Raw genomic sequence first — 12,302 nt, forward strand, 5'->3', positions numbered from 1 at the left:
TGCCAGAATTTAGTCCCACAAAAAGTCTAGACAAGAGTTTATTAAGATGGAAGGCCTGCTCCCCTGAGCTAGTTATGCCAGCATTTGAAGGATCAGGCTCCAGGTTTTTAATCAGTGCTCACTAAGTGCTTTTTGAAAAGGTAAACGTTGAGCTGGATCATCTGTCTACAAATAACTCATACCACTCAGCTTATTCCTACTGGTTTAAATTTCTTTTTATATCCCATGGTAAAATTGTTTCCAAAATAAGCTCTATCACATGGGATTTTATTGCAGTGATGGAGTGTAACCTTGTAATGTGTATAGCTACCCAATGCAACACAGACTTTTTTTTGAACAAATTTTAATACTGTTTCCTGACGCAGTTACAGACAAGGAGTAGCAAATTATGCATGTCCTATCAGTTGGTGAATAATCCTGTCGCTGAAATCCTGAACTCTCTCCTGGTAGCCAGTTGCCCAGAAAATGCTGTTCTTTAATGAAGAGGGCATTTAAATCATTCTTATTTGAGCTGGAAACATGACAGTTATTAAGAAACAGACCCTGCCAGTTACTCTTCTTTTATTTTCATCCAGCCTAACCAAAGCCAGAAAATGCATGGCTTTAATAGAACGTACAAGGCACATGTGGTAAGAAGAGTTCACTTACAAGCAGCCAAAGTGAGTGCAACCAAGCAAAAAAGTGAACAGTTGGTGAAGTGAAATGCATCCCTTGCTTCAGACAAAAATACAGTGGAATGAAAGATGCAGTAGACTGGCTTTCCCTTAAGCAGATCTAATTTCAAAATCTGGCCCTGGAGAGATGAACTTTTGCTTTAATTGAGGAGGTGGATCCCAGCTCTTTGTCACTCCATCAATCAGCACCCTTTGCTGCAGCTTTAGCAAGACGCTGCAGCAGGCTGTAGGATTCCTTCCCTGGGTGTTGAATAGGGCTTCGTACCTGGTGCTGCTGGCAGCCAGCGTGGCCTGGCCTCAGGGCGCCAGGCACGTCCCATCCTCTTCCGTCTGACCCTGGCCAGTGTCCCTCAAGGCTGAGTCACAGCCTGGGCTCAGCTTTCCCCTTGGGAGCCTACAGTTGTTGGTGACTCAAGAGTTTAGGATTGTTCTTTGCGTCTTGTCTGCCTCCTTCCTAAGACATGGGCAGGGCCTTGCCCAAAAGTCATTCTGAACTGAAAAAAGCCAAAGAGAGGGACATTGCTCAGGTTGCAGCTTGATGTTTTGTGTTTCTCATTCTCTAGCCAACATCATTAATGTTTACAAATATATAAAGGGTGAGTGTCATGAGGATGGAGCCAGGCCCTTCTCGGTGACAGCCAGCGGTAGGACCAGGGGTAATGGGTTCAAACTTGAACGCAAGAGGTTCCACTTAAATTTGAGAAGAAACTTCTTCTCAGTGAGGGTGACAGAGCACTGGAACAGGCTGCCCAGGGGGGTTGTGGAGTCTCCTACTCTGGAGACATTCAAAACCTGCCTGGACACCGTCCTGTGTAACCTCATCTAGGTGTTCCTGCTCCGGCAGGGGGATTGGACTAGATGACCTTTTGAGGTCCCTTCCAATCCCTAACATTCTGTGATTCTGTGATCATGTTTTCAGTTAAAAGCGGCATTAAGAGCAAACGCAGAGCACCGTGCAGGCCTGCCCATGCAAGCAGTAGTGTGTGGCACAGCAGGGAAGTGCAGGATGACAGTGTCGGAAGGGTGAGGAAAATATTTTCTTCCTCCACCCTGCCAATTCCATACATGTGGTGATCTGCCCTGGACACTGCAGGAGAAACACGGGTGTACTTTGTGTCCAGTCCTCCTTCCTGTCCCATCAAGACTGAACCATTAGTTAGGACTTTAAAAAGCCCTCTTTTTCCATGGCAGGTTCTTCTCACAGCTGTGAATTCCAGCTATATTCTTTTTTCCTGCTGCAAATTCCAACTTTGCTTTTACTATGTCTCCTTTACCTCTATATTCCCATGCTTTTCATGTCAGCTTCCAAAATTAACACCATGGTGGATGGTGTTTTTCATGGGGGAAGTTGTGATAATGTTTGAAAAATTGAAAATGACAGAAGCACTATTACAATCGGGGAGAAATTGTGAATGTGGTGCTGGACACCTCAAGCCCTGTTTCGTTTCAGCTTCCGGGCTTGGAAAAGGTGTTGTGTCTTCCTTAGCAGACAAGGAGGCTTGTCACACTTATTGGCCATAGTGGCCCCCCTAAGACCAAATTTTGAGCAAGAATGAGATTGTCTCAAGTAGCACGGAGAAGCTGATGAGTGTGTGGGTGTGTGGCCAGTAGAATTAAAAAGATGCAGACAAACATAGCACTGTAAACTAGGAAGCGCGGATGTATACTCTCCAAATTATAGCGTAGTACAGTGTATTTTGTCCTTCCCTGGTTTTCAGTGTGAGATGTTGTAGCCGAGGGGCTAGCTGTCATCCATGGTGTTTGTTCCTTCCTTCCTTCCTCCTCACATCTCTGGCTTATAAATGCGTGCTGCAAAATTAACTCAGGGAAGAGTGGAAGCAATTTGAAGAAAGAGAAATTGGTTTAGGGGCATGGTTTGCTTGGTAAAAAAAAATAATAATAAAAAAAAAATATATATATATATATAAAGAAAACATGTTGAATATGGAAGCTGTGCATGTTTTAGACCTGAAAAAAATAAAGGGACTGCAGGCCATTTCTTTCCTGCGTTGCTTGTGGAGGGCAGAGTTTACTTCTTAGCAAACCACGGACCCAGCCTCGTGATGATTTACCAGGAGGACATCATCATCTTTGGACCTTTGCCTATAGATTTATTCAGAGCAAAAGGCAGAAGGACCCTTCTGGACAATCTCGAGGGTGAATAAGAGAAAGAGTTACTTATAAACTGTTACAAATTGGTACTCGGTAATGGCTGTAGCGTTGATCAGACAATATAAGAGGGCCCCCAGTGGTTACTGACTTAACAGCTGCATGTAAGTCAGCCAGTGAACATTTGCTTGTAGCTGCTCTAGTTTTGTTTTTATTGAAAAGCAAGAAGCATAAACATGGGACACACAGTCTAGAGGCTGCTTAAAGGGTTTCACATGTTTGAAGTGTATATTGAAATGTCAGGGCCCTCCGCAAAGTGAACAAGTTGTGTGTTGACTTGGTGGCACAAATTGGGCCAGGTCATCCAAAGCAGTGCCTCAAGTGGGGGTGCAGGTGGGGGATCTCGCCTGCCGTACAAGTGACTCGGTAACTGCAGTGTGAGTAACCCGTGCAAGGACAGAGGATCCCCAGATGTGAGTGTACGCTCAGCACGAAGGCAGATTTTGTTTGCTTTTATAGCTGGTTATCAAGTTAGTTACTGAGGTAATGGCTGCACCTCAATTAAAATCTACCTACCTCCATTGAAACATTTAATATTTGTGTAAATATTAAACATTTATATGAATATTAAATGCATTTATTTAGAATTTATTCATGTTTACATTTTCCCACTATCTGAATAAAGATTACAAATGGAAACTAATTTACTTATGCAGAAATTCTGCATGCATCAAATTCATTTGTCTACTAGCAGTGAGTGAACCGTCCTCATCCATGTTGCAAGGTCTTAACCATGTCCAAACTCATGTCCTAACCATGTAAGTGCAACAGTAAGCAGCAGTTCTGTGCTGTACAGTGGGTACTTTGTTCTTGCCTTCCTTATGGAGTTGTTAGATCCATAATGTGAAGGACGTGCTGACTTGTTTTACGACGTACCACATCAGGGTATGCAGTTTTCTGTTAGATTTAGAAAAATACAGGCTTTATATTAAAGGTCCATTTCTTTTTCATCATTCAGCTAACTCATTTGCAGTGTGATGTACTTTCCTATTCCTCCTCCTGATAGTTGCCGCTTTTATACCTATTTTGCAAGCCATATTTTTAGTCTAATCTGTACAGCAGTTGTCTAAAATTCCATAGCATTGCTTATTTCTTACCTATAACTCTTAATAAAAAATAGGGCTGTGCCAACCTATTATATCCTTAATAGAATATTCTAATGGTTATTAAATCAATTGACTCTGAATCTCACTTTAATAAATGAGTCAGACAGTATTTTCCAATTACTGTCAGCCGCCACCTTTCCAAAGAGCAGATTATTTTGATTGAATTTTTTAAAGCTGTTCAGCACTTTTTTTTTTTTCCCTGAGTAAGAGCAAAGAGCAGTAGCTCCATTCTGCAGGGAAGGAAAGCCCCTTGGACTGTATCTGACACTCCATTCTATTTCAGATTTATCCCAAAGGGAAACTGAAAATGTGACATTTCACCAGCCGTTTATTTATTAATGATATCATACTTTGCACTTCCATAGCACCCTATCAAATTGTTTTATAAACACAAAGAGCTAGACAGGGGCCAGCATGTAAACAGAGCCTTTTGCATCCCCTTTCCACATCTTGCACCTTTGCAACAGCTGCCACACCCTGGCTCTTTCATGCCAGTGGGAGATAAAACACTGGCCGTGCTTTTAAATTCTCTGTGGAAAGCAGAGCAGGGCAAAGCCTTGTTCCCTCATCCTTCTGCAGTGCTGCGTGACCCAAGCAAGGGGGCAGTTGTGGGCCTGGACTTGTTATCTTAAACCTTCTGAAAGGCAAATGGCAGTGATTCTGGGTCTTCCCTGTATGGTAGATAGTCCTGGACTCTCCTCCAGCTCCACTGTCCCAGTTGTATTACAAGTCTTAAGGGATACTAATTAGGTCAGCCTATTAAAGTAGGAATTAAAAATTAACACCTTTTCTTTGAAGATGGGTAGCCTGAGAAACGCAGGCCATACTGTCATGTCCAAGGTGATAAGAGTAAGTCAATTTCAGAGATTGGAAATCAGTGTTGGAGCCCAGCACTCCTGGCTCTTCTGCCAGTACTGTAACCTTATCTGTCTCCCTTAAATTTAAATCATGCTAGTCTCACGTTCTTGAATTCAAGGACTGGAACCTTGCCCTTTGTTCCGAGGATGTAGCGCAGGGCAGGTGATATGCACAAAATGGGTGAAAAAGAGCGTGAGGGGAGGGACTGATAACTCCCTGAACAGCAGGACTTAGGAAAAAATTTATTCTATTAGTTATACAAATGTAGTCATATTTTAAGTGCAGTCTTTAGAACTAGGAGTCTAAAAACATTTCATTTCTGAGAAAAAGCTTGGATTCTGCACAAATTGATGTCTCTTGCCTGGGGAAGTTTCCTATCTGCCCCAGGCGAGTGGGTGAGGGGATTTTTCAAACCCTGTTTATAAGCCTTTAAGGAAAATCAGATTTGCAACATACAGTAATCAAAGTGGTTTTGATGTTTGTGACCAGGAGATCAACTCAAATCTGAGTGATATAGGAAATACAACAGGGTCATGTTTAATGGGGTTCAATTCTTCTTGAACAAGCACAAATCCTGTGTAATTAAAATTAGCTTTGCTTCAGAATCAGGAGCACATATCTTTCTTTCTACCTTTTCCTCATTAGCTAAGGTAATGAAAAGAGGAAAAAGCCTTCTCTGTCTTCTGTAGCTCCATATAAAAATATTTCTTTTTAGGAAGTCTTTCTCCCTTGGAATGTTTGAAGAACTCCCTGTTCAGTGTTCCCATGCTCAAGAATGATTAGCGTGGTTAATTTACACTTTGCCAACAGTAACTCTGTGATTTGAGAATTGGCATCGATTATCTTCACCTTGACATGTGGAAGATCCTGCGATGGAGCTCCCTTTGTCCTAATTGCTTTGACTGCGTGTATCAACACAAACAGTTTGATGAAGAAACTTCACCCTACAGGCTTTCTAGCCCATAATTACCCTTTGTGGGGACCTGCAGCATCTTCAGAACTATCCTTTTGGTAGTGACCACAGCAAGGATCTGGATGTCGAAGAAATGATCTGATCACTTGTGGCAGTCTGTACATTCCTTGTAACTGATTTGCAAATTCAGGGAAGAAGAGGCATTTATATTAATATATGGTTTGTTGAGCCTTCCTCTGCTTTTCAGTACGCTGTTCTGCAGCTTTGCCTGCAGCTGTGCGTTGCTGCCTGTTGGGAGAGCGGGGCACACAGCCTGCCTTGCAGGATGTGGGCATCTCTCTTAGAGGTACAGACTGGTGCGTGCCAGGTGCTTTTCCCTCGTGCTGCCCTTCATGGTGCTTGTGCAAGCCATCATTGTCTCCTCTTGGCAGTAGAAAAAGCAGAACACACTGGAAGGTCTTGTCTGTGATGGTAGAAAACCCCAAATACTAGGCAACTCTTGAGAATCCACTAAAATTTTCACCGCTAAGGAAATAGTTAGCATATATTTGATAAATGGTTGCTATTTTATTTAATGAAGAGTTAATGAAAGCTGTCACCTACCTGATGAGAAGGTGTCGCCTACCCCTAGTGTGCCCCTGGGAGTCTTTTGCACAGAGTGTGATCAGCCAGCAGTACCTGCCTGCCAATGTGTCTGGCTGGATGGGACACGTACCTCAGCAGCCTGTGCTCCGCTACCTCAATTCTAGTCTTTCCAGAGAGACCATGGTGGTAAAACAGCTAAAACTGACCTCAGCCTTTGAGTTAGTGTTGACAGCCATCCTTAGCGAGTCTAAATTGGTGCCTGTTCAGATGGGCTGGGAGTCAAAAGCAGCAAAGTTCTTGTGTCTGCTGTGGGTAGCAGATGGGCGCCTCGGTGGCAGTAGTTCAGGGACAAGTCGGGACCAGTGGCCTTTTTCAGCTGACTCACAGAGCCAGCCTGCCATTTCAAACCCCTCTGATAGCTCTTCAGCCTGTGGAGATAGGCAAGAACATTGAACATTGCTTTAGTGAAGGACTGGGTAGCAAACAAAGGGAAGTCTGCAGTTTGCGGTATGAGCATGTGGTCAATGCTCAGCCATGTGTGTCTATACCTGTGGCACCACTCTGTTGTGCTAAGACTGACAGGAGGGTTAAAAAAATGGCCACATGCCAATGTGGCCATTTTAAAGAGCCAAAAGGTCTCACATTCCTCTTGCAGTCATTACATGAAAACACAGTTTTACCTTGAAAGACAGTGGAGGTGACATATATATGAACGTTACGAAAGCCAGCTGCTCAGTGGAGAGGGAGCTCCCCACTTAAGGGCTGTTGTCAGGCCAGAAATTTTTGCAGTCAGTGTATTTTTGCAAAGGAGACACCCCACCACCCCACCCTGATTTTGTGTGAGTTTTTCGGCCTTGTTGGTTTTTGTCTGCCCCTTACCTTCTCGTTATAAAGAGCTCTGACATCTCATAGAAAACCACACAATGGTAGTTTTCAGTAGTCCCACCTGCAGAACAGCCACCACCACCTGGCTTAGTTTGCGCTGTCTAAAGCCCACAAATTCCCACCCTTTGCTGAAGATGCCATGATTTAAGGCTAAATTTAGCTTTTGGACTAATGAGAAGTGAAAGCTGAGGGCTACCCTTGAAATTTTTTGAATTCTGCTGAGTTACTAAGGATCGTTTTGAGAGGGCACGTGGCCCCACTCAGCTACACAAGCAGCGTGTCGTGTTTTCATTACTTTGGTGGGGAGGATTGTTGAGTGCAGTACCAAAAATTATCTCTGTCACCATCTACAGCAACTGAGAAGAGCGAATGTCCGTCATTAGGGTCACTAATTGCTGCAGGCAGCTCTGTTCGGCAGCCCGGCATTTGGATGTTTGGGGTGGGCAAGGTGCCGCTCCTAAATCCCTCCTTTTCGCCTGAGAAATGGTGGGGAGCCATGCCGGTCGCCAAGCATTTCCTTTCCGCTTGATTTTTTAATAACCAGACCCAGTATTTACCTGGGAGATCAATGCTACTCATGTAGCACACCGGTGACATACAGAAGGACCTTTTCTAAGCGGCGCTGTGGGAATTGAGGCCTCAGCAGCAGGGCTGGAAGCCACGTCTTACCTAGCAACTGTTTCTAAGTAGGACAGCCATTGCCTGCCCTCGTGGCGGAGGGGACGAATCCTGCAGCACCCTCAGGAAGGGAACCTGGTGCCAGGCACCAGCCGGCCTTGGGAGGACAATGGAAGGAAGCGGAGAAACGAGCAGCAGGGAGCGGGAAGGGTTTTAAAGCCGCAGGACCTTGACAGGAAAGCTGCGTCAAGGAGGCGCACGGGGAGTTCTCTGGGCTGTTAAGGGGAGAAACGTGAAGAAAAGGAATGAAAATCCGGGACTGTCAGAAAGGGAGCTGGTAAATCCTGCAGCTTGTGAAAGGTTTCACATATGCCCCTGAGGCTGGAAATGTGAAGCAGGAGTGATGTGAGGGTATAAACTACCCTCCCTCGTCATGGTGGTTTTGCAAGAAACGCCACGTCAGCCAGAGTGCCAAAAACTTGGGCGTTCACACTTCTTACCCATGATAGGAAGGATGATGTGTGATGGGCATTAAATTCCTCATGCGCTGTTTTGCAAATGTACTCAGTCGTGATCGGGTAGCTCAGCTAAGAGACGATGTTTTGGGTCCCACTCCTTAGTTCCTACTGAAGTCTGATGATCTGCATTCCTGTCTGATACTAATTGTATGTGGAAAATCTGTGCTTTTTTTAACGCCCAGTTGAGCTTTGTACATTCTGAAACCTTCCAGGTGAGGGAACATTCAGCAGCCATAGGTGCTGAGGGGCATCCATTTTCCTGAGCTTAGGAAGAAGAGTCTCTTCAGTGCATAACTGATGTTGGACTTGCTCTTTGGTAAGGGCTGTGGTGAATTTCACTTTTCCTTTGGTTTCTCCCACAGATGAAGGACTGAATCATGAATGCAAACTCTGCAACCAGACGTTTGACTCTCCTGCCAAACTTCAGTGCCACCTGATAGAGCACAGCTTCGAAGGCATGGGAGGCACCTTCAAATGCCCGGTGTGCTTTACAGGTAGGAGGCCGTCACTGCTTGCTCCAGTCATGCCCTTTGCTTGCATGTGCAGAACTCCTCTTACAACTGTGTCATCTGCTGGCTTTAGGTCAGTTTTAGAAGGGAACATTACATTTGTGCTCATTAGTAATATTGATCAGAAATCGTTTAGAAAGCTGAGCTTCTTGGAAGGTCAGGCATCCATCTGTAAGAACTGCATTTCAAGCTCTTCTATCGGAAGTCTGAGTTTTTTATAATTACAGAAGTGACAGTCTGTTACCTTCCACAGTATCATATTCATTACCTTCATGTTCCAAACTTGCTGAGCTAAAAATGGCCCATAAATTTGTGCTTTAAAGCTACAGACGTTTTAACTAAAACAATATAACTCAGAGCAGAACTTGGCGCCACCAGCAAGGGCTGCTGGGCATAGCCTGTGCAGCAACATTCTCCTATGATCAGGTAAGAAAACCCACTAGCTTGGATTTGTTGGCTTGTGACTAGAAGAAACACCCTCGTAATGTGCTTTAGAAAGCAAACCATGCTGTCTTGCCACGAGTCAAGTTCTGCTCTCCCCTAACAGAAGCCCAAGTGTGGAATAATCCTCCCCAAGTAGTGGTGTTATTCAGTAGTAAAACCCAAGTGAGAAAATAACTTGACCCAGTAGGGCTAAGCACTGCGGTGTTTGGGTCATAATGAGGAACAGAAAAATGCCGTTGTTGGAAATGAAAACACATTAAAAAGGTGCCTACAGAGTTGTTGTGAGTTTTTTTAAGGACTTCTTAATAGAACATTTCATAAAATGATAACCTAAACCATAACTGTTCATATGTAGCTTACATGCCCAATTTTGCTTTACAAGATGAAAATCAAAGATAATCACAAACATGACAAAACACACTTTGGGTATTCTTGCATCAACGGCGTGCTAATTCTGGAAGCCATTCAAGGTTTCTGTTCTCAATTAATGAGAGTGAAGGATTTCCACTGATAGGCAAATAGACCTTTTAATACCTTCATTTTTGTTTGGCAGCTCCCTTCCTATTAAAAACTAAGTGTGTGCTACAGAGGAAAACTGAAGTTGAATTTGTCATCTCTCAGATACAGTAACTGGTGATGATCATTAGCTCACCGTGTTCAGGTTTCATGCGTTTCTGTGGGTTATAAAATTAAAGAAATACATAGTTCATCTTCACTGCACAGCTTGTCATAGTAATATCTGAGCGTGAATAGTACTGCCATAAACAGTTTGCCTGTTATGCATCTGTCCAATAATTCTTTCAGTTAGGTAGGGTTTGTTGATTTAGTTTTGGTTTTTTTTTTCAGTTTTAGTACTTATTCTACTATTTTTTTTTCCTTTGTGTGCACATTATGAGGTGATCTTTTTTAGAGTAATGCCATGGGCCTTCGACTTCCAAGTTTGGGGAGTTGTAAACACAATGTAAAAACTTGCATATTGTATGGAGTACCCACTGTCGGTTCTCCTGGTGAGCAAGATTCCTGATAAAACTAATCCTTTCATGTTCCAGCCAGTAGCCTTGTAAAATGTGTTAGAGTATGGAGATAAGTCGATTCCAATCTGTGTGAAACACTTTTTCCTTTTTGCTGATGGGGTAAATAGACACCGAGCATTAATCATAAACAATGGTGTTTTATTAGCAATATGCCATTAAATTATTTCAGCATGTCTTGCTAGAATATTAACAAGAAGTAAAAATCACCAATATAAGTTTTATATGAAAAATGGAATCTGAGCTTTTTTATTTTTCGGGGTAATGAGAAATGTGATTAAAATGTATGACTCAGAAGAACAATATCCTGAGTTTTTTTGTTGCTTTGCAATTAGAATAATTTTAATGATTAGGTTTGGAGTCAAAGTCAAATGCCAGCATCTTTAATAAATGCTTTCCCTGCCTATACAGATTAATATTGTAGATGCAAACTTTTTTAGGTCACAGTGCACCAGGCATCCATCAGAAGTCAGTGCTGCCAACCCAAACAGTGCCTCTGGCATATACAATTTAATTATTAATAGTATGTCTCCTAGGTAAACTGTTACACAGTCTTAGGGCCTTGTTTTGTAGTCATTAAAATTGAACATGTTTATATTATTGAAACCCTTGCATTCAGTGTGTAGGCAGAGTTGATCTTAAAGTATCCAAAGAGAATTTACCTGCAGTTCTGTTTCACATTTATAGACATTGCCCCGGTGTAGCTGTGGGATATAATTTTTAGCATTAACACATTTAAATACAGGGCTGTTTGTTAGCTTTAACTTTAGGCACATGGAGTAAACAGGACTTGGGCATCTATGCTTTTCAAACCTGTTGGTTCCTAGGAGATAAGATTTGTATGTGTTCAAAGTTCAGTAAGCATGAAGAAATAATTCTGAAGAGAAAATGGCATTTTTAAATTCTTTAAATCTGAAATCTTCATTGTCCTGTTAGGGACTTTCTTTTTCTTTTTTTTTTTTTTTTCTTTAAACCAGGCATCTGCTTCAATTCATTTATTTTGGAAGGAGGACCACACTTTGTAGATAAATAGTGTTTGTTGGTACCCATTATAGCAACAGTGTAATGTGAAATCGGAGCTCATCAGCTTAATTTTACCTCTTGGAATTGCTGAGTGTTAATGGGAAATCGTTTCTAAAAAACTCTTCACTTGCAATATGAAATAATGAAAAGCTTGTTGTTTGTCTTATATTCCAGTGTTTGTCCAAGCAAACAAGTTGCAGCAACATATTTTCTCAGCCCATGGACAAGAGGACAAGATCTATGACTGCACACAGTGTCCACAGAAGTTCTTCTTCCAAACAGAGCTGCAGGTACCACACTTGTTACCTGGGGGTTATCACAGCATTATGTATTTGATAGCTGAGTTCAAAGTTTTACTTGCCCTGACCTCTTCTGATACTTGCTCATCATCAGGATGAGAATGAGGGAAGTACAAGAAAAATTGCAGGTGATTCAACCCATGCTGCTTCAAAAAGGTGCTGGAAGAAAACCACCTGGTATGGACCTGAATTCTGGGAGCCACCTTTGGAGTCCTGCTCTGTAGGTTGTTGTAGCTCAAGATATTATTGAGGAGAGAGAAATTGGCATCTTGTTTTTCTGTTTAATACACATAAAATATTTACTCAAACAGTGAAAATGAAATAAGTTTATTCTTTTGTCTCTAAATGTGAAAAGCTAAGCACTGAAGTAGGAATGTAGGGATGGGGAAGGCAGGGGAGAAGGGAAGTAGGCAGAATTTATGTTAGTTTACCTGCTGGCCATTTCCCATAAATACTAACTTGGTGGGGAAAAAAATAATAGGATGAGATGAATGGTACACTGTCTTCTTGTGTGCTGTTGTCAGACTTGTAATGATACTGTTTAGTAATGGTAAACAAAAGGACAGAGAGGAAGAAATAAATGTTGAACAAGATCTAAAAACAATTTTGGCTGAAGGAATTATTTACTACATATTTTAACATTCTGCACTGCTTGTATTGCAATGAGAAG

General features: G+C 42.4%; 1 protein-coding gene across 1 annotated transcript in view; it reads left to right on the forward strand.

The window, feature by feature from the left end:
- Nucleotides 1-11,731, forward strand: part of ZNF521 (zinc finger protein 521) — a gene marked incomplete at its 3' end in the record, with an annotated part of 205,054 nt that extends 193,323 nt beyond the window's left edge. The window contains exons 7-8 of the mRNA XM_080364140.1: nt 8,689-8,820; nt 11,508-11,731. Of these exons, the coding sequence (XP_080220266.1) occupies nt 8,689-8,820; nt 11,508-11,731 (356 nt within the window). The remainder of the gene's footprint in view (nt 1-8,688; nt 8,821-11,507) is intronic.
- Nucleotides 11,732-12,302: the final 571 nt, after the last annotated feature.

This window comes from Nesoenas mayeri, assembly GCF_963082525.1.
Source record: "Nesoenas mayeri genome assembly, chromosome: 2".
NCBI classification, from domain to species: domain Eukaryota; kingdom Metazoa; phylum Chordata; class Aves; order Columbiformes; family Columbidae; genus Nesoenas; species Nesoenas mayeri.